The 9,415-nt window shown below is 37.2% G+C and overlaps 1 protein-coding gene across 1 annotated transcript in view; it reads left to right on the plus strand.

The window, feature by feature from the left end:
- Positions 1–9,415, plus strand: part of LOC106872789 (uncharacterized) — a 423,364-nt gene that overhangs the window by 236,920 nt on the left and 177,029 nt on the right. Inside the window, exons 3-5 of the mRNA XM_052969923.1 lie at positions 754–823; positions 4,559–4,852; positions 7,152–7,328. Of these exons, the coding sequence (XP_052825883.1) occupies positions 754–823; positions 4,559–4,852; positions 7,152–7,328 (541 nt within the window). The remainder of the gene's footprint in view (positions 1–753; positions 824–4,558; positions 4,853–7,151; positions 7,329–9,415) is intronic.

The following is a 9,415-nucleotide window of genomic DNA, read 5'->3' on the forward strand; positions in this document are numbered from 1 at the left end:
CTATATAAGTATGCATATATATTTATAATATATAGAGTACATATATGTATATATATATGTGGATATATATAAGCATCTATATAAGTATGCATATATATTTATAATATATAGAGTACATATGTGTATAATATATGTGTGTATATAGGAAACGTATAAATATATACTTGTTTTTGTGTGCAAAATTATATAGATATATACAAACACATACTTTATTACAAATACATAAGTATAAAAATAAGTTGTTGTTGTTGCGTGTGTGTGTGTGTATGCATGCATGTGTATGTGTGTCTACGTAGAAAGATAATGGTTTAGTTTCTCACTAAGTAAGCAGATCATCTTTTTGTTTTTCTGATAGTCTCATACAGATGGAAATATTTCTCATAAAGTGAACTTTATGTACAGTTTTTATCGAATTCTTCAATAACTGCATGATATATCTTGTTGTACAAACTACCTACTTAATTCAAAGGGAAGAATTATATTTGCTTTCCCATCATTGTAATTGTAAAAATGCCACGATATCAAGAAGATAACAGCCATTCAAATTTACTACATATTTTTTATTGTCAGTTTAAAAACAGCACAATAATATTCTGCTTCTTGTCTTGTCAGATACACCTTGTGTATACCATTAAGAATTGATATTTTTGTAAAGTATCTTTTGCCTGGAAGTCTGTTTTTAAACTTGTTGTTCAGTTGTTTTTTATTTTCTTGAAAATTATTTCTTTCTTTAAATTTTTTCTCTTCTTTTAGGCTTCTTTCAAGAAACTCTCAGCCCAATGTTAAAGCACCTCGAACTGCCAATACTTGCAGACTCTATCTGGTAGGTTGATATTCTGTATTGAAGTTTTTATTATGTACTAGCTTAAAAGCCACAATCTGTGCAAACTTTTGAGCTAGCTCCTGTGGAGGGCTAATTGAGCCCAGGGCCCAAAGCTAAAAGGATCTAAATAGCATGACAATGATACCTTCATAATGACTATATGCCCTCACTTCGTCCACCTTCTCCTGCTCCTCAGACTGTTCCATCTGTTGTTGATACCTCCATAATGACTATATGCCCTGGTGGTGTTTGATCAGAGATTAAGGACGGCTGAGAATTAATTCTGTAATGCGATCAGTTTATTGTCCCAGTCTCAAGTTGAATTCCAACTGTTGGCCAATTTATAGAAATTCAAACTACAGGCTATTATTTTTTTTTTTCCGAAATCTCTGTGAGGGTTTGATAAATAAGTACTCACAGCCGTTTACTTGGGGAAGGAAGGGAAGGACGGAGGGAGGAAGGCATCCTCAGCTAGACCTAGCTCAAATTCTTGCAACAGAATGAACTCTTCTGAAAGACATCCAAAATGCCAGGTAGTGGCGTTACACTGGTTGATGGTCTAACTCTGTTAACCGAGCAGTCCTTGGTGGAATTTGAACTCAGAATGCAAGGCACTGAAAGAAACACCACAAAATATCTCATCCATGACCTTAGCATTTCTATTTGTTCACTGCTTTTGAACAGTGATTCTGCAGAAATTGAACTCAAAACACAGGGTACCCCCAATAAATACTGCAAGGCATTTACTCCAATGATCCTACAATTCTATCCAGGTTGTCACCTTTGGAAGAGAAATTAATTTCAAGAATTACAATTTGTGTGACAACCTTGATCAAACTAGAAATATAACAATTTAAGGAAGACACAAACTACAGAATTCAGTTCCAGTAAAGACTAGCTATTGCTGCAGTTGTTGTTTACTTCTGAATCAGTTCTGATTTATCAGGCCCTGTATCCAAGGAATGCCAATTAAGATGACCCTGCTCTTCCTTCCTTCCTTCCCTCCCTCCCTCCCTAGATATAATGCCTCTAGGCAGAACTGGTTTTAAGCCGATTACACAGATTGGGCCCCACACCAAGAGAGGGCCCTATGTACACACTTAAGCAAGGGACACTGATGAATTTTTAGTATATCATTGTAGCTAATGGTGGTTCCTCAAGCCCTTAATGCTTTTTGGTTGGGACTGGCATACATCATGAAGCCTAAAGCATCAATCTCCAGCTTTTGCAGAGTAGAGGCCCTCAATGACAATTCTGTAATTGGGCTTCACACTTCCTAACGCTGGTCCTGTTCTAGGTCTACAGTCTCTAATATGTGCTTCCATTTTTTTTTCAGGTGATAACATCTCTTCACAGGCAGAAAATGACATGCTCTGTAGTACATTAATGCTGTCCAATACCCAGCTGCCTGCAGCAAACTCTACTGGCAGTGTTACTAGCAGTAGATTGGATCCTAGACAATTTGAGATTAACATACATAAAACTAGGATATAAATGCTAAAAGTACCCTTAAAACCCCTTGGGTGCTTTAGAAACATTTTATATACATTTATTGACATAAAATGCAATAATAAGACTAGTATGAAAATCCTTAGGTCATATCACAAACCTCATGTCTAGTTTATCAGCTACTGTTGCTAAAATGGTTTACATGCAACTACATGAAAATTTCAATAATATAAATTAATGGATGGTGGTGTAGTTATTGGTGGAACTCGAAATATTAGTAGTTGATCTTGTTGCTGTTGTGTAACCTCAAGTCAGCCTTGATAATGCAGAGATATGGCATGAAGGCAGTCAGCCAAATGAATGTGCAAGAAATAAATCTGATGAAGTTGACCCAAGATCAGATGTGTCAGAGCCTCAGTCTTCTTGTTTTATTTTGAGACTCAGTACATAGCATATCTCAGGCTATGTTATCTAATGTATCTTTGCTTTTTTTTTCTTTCAAAGATGGTGCAATCTTATTTAGAGTAGATTTGGTCTCTACTTCTACAAGGTTGAGCAAATACATTGAGACTCTCTTATTGACTCTAACACCAATACTTTTTTTCAAATTTTGGCACAAGGTCAGCAATTTTGGGGGAGGGGGTAAGTTGATTACATTGACCCAGTTTTCAACTGGTACTTATTTTATTGATGCAGAAAGGATGAAAGGCAAAGTCAACCTCGGTGTAATTTCAACTCAGAATGTAATGATGGACGAAATGCTGTTCATCATTTTGCCTGATATGCTAACAATTCTGCCAGCTTGCTTGCCTTTTCTCAAACACCAATATCATTAGATGGTAATGTTAGGTGAGAAGGAAAAGTTACATATATTGAAAAACCATGTATATTGAAAAGTCATATGTATGGAAAAGTTATACCTTTTATCTTTTACTTCTTTCAGTCAAATTGACCCTAGGACTTACTTGTTTTTGTTGTGAAGCTTGGTATTTACTCTATCAGATTCTTTTTGCTGAATTGCTAAGTTATGAGGACATAAACCAACACTGACTGTCAGGCAGGAATGGGGGACAAACTCATACAGAGACACACACACTTATGCATGCATTCACGCACGCACACACACACACACACACTTGCACACACACATGATGGGCTTCTTTCAGTTTCTATCTATTAAGTAAGTCCACTCACAATGCCTTGACCAGCCTGGGGATATAGTAGAAGACACTTACCTGAGATGCCACATGGTGGGACTGAAGCCAGAACTATGTGTTTGGAAAGCAAACTTCTTGCCCTATCTCTTTAGTCTCAGTTTATCACAATTAGGAATCTAGCTGGAAAGTGTAATGACTTGCTTCTGAAAGGACTCTGTGGAAGAGGTGCCTAAGGACTCTCCCTTCATGACCCTCACAAGAATAGTGGCCAGAGAAGATCGAAGGATGGGATTTAGTAAAATAACTTTGTGATTAGTAAGCTGGTGTTTGGAACATAAAGTAACATGAAATTTGGAAGAAAGGTTTTCATTTAGATCACTTTAACCCGTTAACATTTACATTATTCTGTCAAATGTAATGCTTATTTACTCATGTTATATTGAATTAATCTCACATTATCTTGTGGCTTTGAGATTTCGATCTTATTACTCTTTTACTTGTTTCAGTCATTTGACTGTGGCCATGCTGGAGCACCGCCTTTAGTCGAGCAAATCGACCCCGGGACTTATTCTTTGTAAGCCTAGTACTTATTCTATCGGTCTCTTTTTGCCGAACCGCTAAGTTATGGGGATGTAAACACACCAGCATCGGTTGTCAAGCGATGGTGGGGGGACAAACACAGACACACAAACACACACACACACACATATACATATATACGACGGGCTTCTTTCAGTTTCCGTCTACCAAATCCACTCACAAGGCTTTGGTCGGCCCGAGGCTATAGTAGAAGACACTTACTCAAGGTGCCACGCAATGGGACTGAACCCGGAACCATGTGGTTGGTAAGCAAGCTACTTACCACACAGCCACTCCTGCGCCTTATGATCATTTATTTTTAGAATGACATTGTAGGGTATGTGAGAGAGACCAGATCTGGCTGGATTGAACATTGAACTGGTAGAATATTTTGGCTGGATATGGCTGTCTAAATGCTAAAGGGTTAAAATAGGAAGTTTGTATTGTAGAATTAGGGTTGGGCTGAGGTGGGTTGTATCAAGTGTTGAAAAATAAAAAAAAAAAATTTAAAAACTCATAAACATTCAAGAAATTTTCAATTGTTTTGTAGGAGCCAAGTGAAGTACGTAATATGGATGCCTCAGCTGTGTCAAACAGCAATGCTAGTGATTTGCAGACAGATGTTGATGACAGCAGCAGTAGTCATTTGAATAGCCCTTCATCTCAACTGAAAGAAAAGGAACAGAAAGAAGAGATGGAGGGGGAGGGTGGTGATGAAGCAGAAACTGTCCACACACGTATGTTTGTCAATGAGAAACAGAGAGAAATGAAACAAAAGTTTGAAGAGAAGCAACGCAATGAAGCACAGAAGCAAGCAATTTTAGAAAAAATGCAAAATAAATCGGTAGGTTGCTTGTTGTTGTTTGTTGTTGTTGTTTAGTGACAGGTCAGCTGTTATTGAGCAGAACTATGGTCAAAGGCAGTCTAGTTGTGACTGTGACATCTTTCTAAATGTATCTAAGACTATGTTATCTAAAACGTCCTTTCTGTCTTTATTTAAGATAGATAAGTGCAATTTGAGGGGCATTTGACCGTTGTTTCTAGTACTTTGGTCAACAGTATAGTTTTTTTTTTTGATGCTTAAATACTGAACTAATTGTGTATAATTGTCTAAGTAGATTACAATTAATGAGAAGACTAGCATGTGTATATATATGTGTATGTGTGTGTGTGTGTGTGTGTGTGTGTGTGTGTGTGTGTGTGTGTGTGTGTGTATGAGTGTATAGGTGTTTGTGTCTCCTTGTCTTAACATTATGGATATTCTAAATAAGCGTCATTGTCAAACAAGCAATATTATTCGTTTAAATTTTCCTAATCTCCTGTGAAAACATGTCTGGTCATAGGGATATATTACTTTGCTTGGAATCAAGCAATGATTGGAGACAGGATTAGGTATCTGGATGTAGAATATTTGCCTCCAAGAATTCTGTCTGACCCATGCAAGCATGGAAAAACATATGTTAAAACAAAACATCAGAGTTTATAATAATATAAGTCACCTGACAACATTGGTCTCTCTATCTCTCCCTGACATCTACTTTCTTACAATAACCTTATTGCAATCATTAAACCCTCTGTCCTCAGTCACCCCTATTCATTGCTATGGTTCAAGTATTCTTAGATAGCTGGTCTACTACCCTTCCATTCTTACTGTTAATTGCTCAGAAGAAATATTCACAAATATAATAGTAAAGATAGTATTGAAAATACAAATAGATTATTAAAACAAAATTGTGGCAAAATAGAAATTGTAACTGCTAGGGATTTCTGAATCAACTTGAATTGTTATATTAACACTATATGTGATGATATTGTGTTAATGGCCAAGTTGTAGTTGTAAAATGATCAAGAAATGAAATAAAAAAAAAAACCAATGTAAAAGTACATGTGTCTTTTAAACATGTATCGTGCCTTTATCTCAATGTAATTATTTCAGTTTCACCACATGATCTCAGATCAAGTCACTTGCTAGCTATATATATAACTCAGAAAACTATAAATAATTATTTTTGTTATAGCTCCATATCTCAAAGGTTAGAGCATTGGTCTTGTAAGCCAAGGTTTGTGAATTCAGTTCTTATTGGGGGCTTCATGGAGTCATTACTAGTGGGGCTCCAGCATGGCCACAGTCTTTGGGCTGAAACATATAGAAGGATAAGAGAGTAAAAGAATAAAATGAACTCTGCATGGTACACAAACTTATTCAAATAGGCAAACTATTTTAGCCCCTTGCCTCTCTAAAGCATTTTCATTTGTCATAGACATCCATGCTTGTTTTCAGATTTTTAGTTAGCCCTTGTTTCAAATGTTCCAAGTCATATAAAGCCTTCCTTTCATAAATGCCAAGTCACTCTAGTAGTTGAAGAAAATTTGGGGATGTGTATCATATGATGCATGGATGCCAGGGAGATATGTTGTGTGTGTCTCATGTGATACATAGGACAGGCAAAGAGTTAATTATACCAGACAGAAAGTAAAATTATTTTGGTCACCATCGATTACCCACACTGGTACTCATAGGGCTTTACACCCATATGCATGTACAAGCACAATGAAAATTCATCTACTGTTTAACCCAGGGGTTCTCAACCATTTTGTCTCCCTTTGATTCCTATTTTACTTGGATGGATCTCCGTAGTCATTCGATGTTTAAAAAATCCTATTGTATTTTTATAATTAAATATTAAGATTTGTATAAAAAATGTTAAGACATTTTGTGTATTGTGGACATATAACTAGTTTTTTGTGCATAAACTTTACTGGTCTGAAGCACAAATTTTTATGGCCACTGAAGAATTACTGTGGACGCCCAATTTACTATATTGCATCTGTGGATCCCCTAAACTCTTATATGGGTCCCCAGGGTTCAAATGGACCCTGGTTGAGAACTCTTAGTTTAATCTTTTAACATTCATATTACTCTGTCAAATGTCATGCCTGTTTATTCACATGGTTTTGAATTAATTAGGCATTATCTCATTGCTTCAAAATTTTGACGAATGTTATTGTTTAATTTTAGAATGACATTATAGAGCATGTATGAGAAGCCAAATCTAGCAGGTTTGAACATAAAACAGGTACACTATTTGTGCAGGATATGACTGAATTAAATGCTAAAGGTTAAAATTTTTCTCTTATTGCAGGCACGTGAACTTGTATTGAAGCAAATTGCTGATGACCGGCAGCACCAGAAACTATTACACTCCAGTCCAGTCTCGACCAACGTGACACCCCCAATAACACCGACAGCACTGCCGTCTATAAGTCCAGACCTTACTTCGGACAATGCAAATCAGTCCCCTCTCACCTGCAATGTCTTGGTAAGCTATTATTCATTTTGTTTGTTCTTTCCCCTGTGTTGCCGTTTCTCTTAATTGGATTTACATCTTCATACATATCCTAGTTTGTTGATATCATTATTGGCTGCATTGTCATAGCACAACAAACGTATTCATCATAGTCACCATGGCAACTGAAAAGCATCACCCTGGTCACCACAATCATCATAATCATTATCATAACTATCAATGTGACCTCCACCACTACCACCATTAACATATAATCACTGACATTTTGATAACCAACACTGTTATCACCATCACCACAGTCATCATCAGCTCTCTATCTATTGTTGATATCACATCATAACCAGCAAACTCAACCATCAACATCATCACTATTACTACCTTGAAATACCGTCACCAATTACTAGTAGCATCACTATCATCACCAATCTCTTTATTATTAGTATTAGGCAGGGGCATAGCCATGTGGTTAAGAAGTATACTTTCTAACCACATGCTTTCAGGCTCAGTCCCACTGGGTGGCATCTTTGGCAAGTGTCATCTACTGTTATCCCCGGCTGACCAAAACATAGTGACTGGGTTTGGTAGACAGAAATTGAAAGAAACCCATTGTATTAATATATATCTATATCTATATTACAATAAAATTTTATATCTTGGACATAGAATTACCCAAGGCTTTGAATCCACAAGGCCAAAGCCTTGTGAACAGCTCATCAGTCTCTATACAAAGATAGAAGTTTAACATTTCTACGGTGCGGACATAAGGAAATGCTCAGAAATCAAGAAATATGTCTTAACAAAAAAACGTTAATAAGGACAGATTCTCTCCTCTGAACCAGAGGAAACCCCAACTCTTATAGACCTGAAGAGGCCTAACCAGCAAATGGGGAGATCCAATTTTCCAGTAAGTAGCACTTGAAGTGGACACATTTAGAAAACACTTCTTTACGTCTATTTAATGCACCAGGTTCTGTATAGTCCTTTAGAATTTTGGCTCTCTCTGTGATGCAGATCTTGCAACGGCCACTTCCATTAATATTTGGGCCTGGATGATCAATTAATTTCCACCTGATATCACACGGGGTCCATTGATCTTTAAGGTGTCACACATGGTGGGCCAGGGATGTGACAAACCGTCTTTCTGGGACTCTGAAAGATGACTGGTGGTTAAGAAAACGTCTTTGAAAGAAGTACTGGCGGATCAAATATATTTACAAACATGAGATGTGGCCTGATTCACACCCCTGGTAACATATGGTGCGGGGCTGGTCATCCCTTCAGTGTTGAAGATAATTATTTAGTCATCATCTGTGGTGGTGGTACTGGGAATGCCAGATATCTCCTCCATGTCACTGGTCAGTTTTGGCATGATTTTTACAGCTGGATACCCTTCCAAATGCCAACCACTTTACAATGTGGACTGGATGCTTTCTACATGGTACCAGCACTGGCAGGGTTACCAAGTAACTTGCAAGACAAAATATTTTCAGAGAGGAGGGGGCATTGGAGGAGGGGATATTGTGTCAGATGATGAAAGGTTACAGTATGACAGAGAGACAGGGTAGCAGAAACAGGTGTCTTCCTATAGAGGAGGGAGCCTGACCAGAGAGAGAGAGAAGAGGAAGAGACCTACTTTATATAAAAATGTATAAAAACACACACGACCCATTCCAGCATGGAAAATGGACATTAAACGATGATGATGATGATGATGATGATATACACACACACAAAAGAGAATTCTCTCAGATGTCTTACCAAATCCACTCACAAGGCTTGGGTCAGTCCAAAGCTACAGTAGAAGACACTCACCCAAGGTGCCATGCAATGGGACTAAACCTGGAACCTGTGTGGATGGGAAGCAAACTTCTTACCACACAGCCATGCCTCCTTTTACTGAATACAGTCTAGAATGAGTTCACTGCATTAACCTATTGCTTCTCAAACTGTCAAATGTAAGCCTTTCCCCTCAAAATATATTAGTGAACATTTTTTACCACTCCACTTATTATTAATTAATGAGACGACAAAATAGCATTTGCATTCAATTAATCCTTTTTTCTTTATAATGGTGTTGGACATGATAGCAAAATTTGTAA

The sequence above is a fragment of the Octopus bimaculoides genome, chromosome 1 (genome assembly GCF_001194135.2).
Source record: "Octopus bimaculoides isolate UCB-OBI-ISO-001 chromosome 1, ASM119413v2, whole genome shotgun sequence".
Lineage (NCBI taxonomy): Eukaryota > Metazoa > Mollusca > Cephalopoda > Octopoda > Octopodidae > Octopus > Octopus bimaculoides.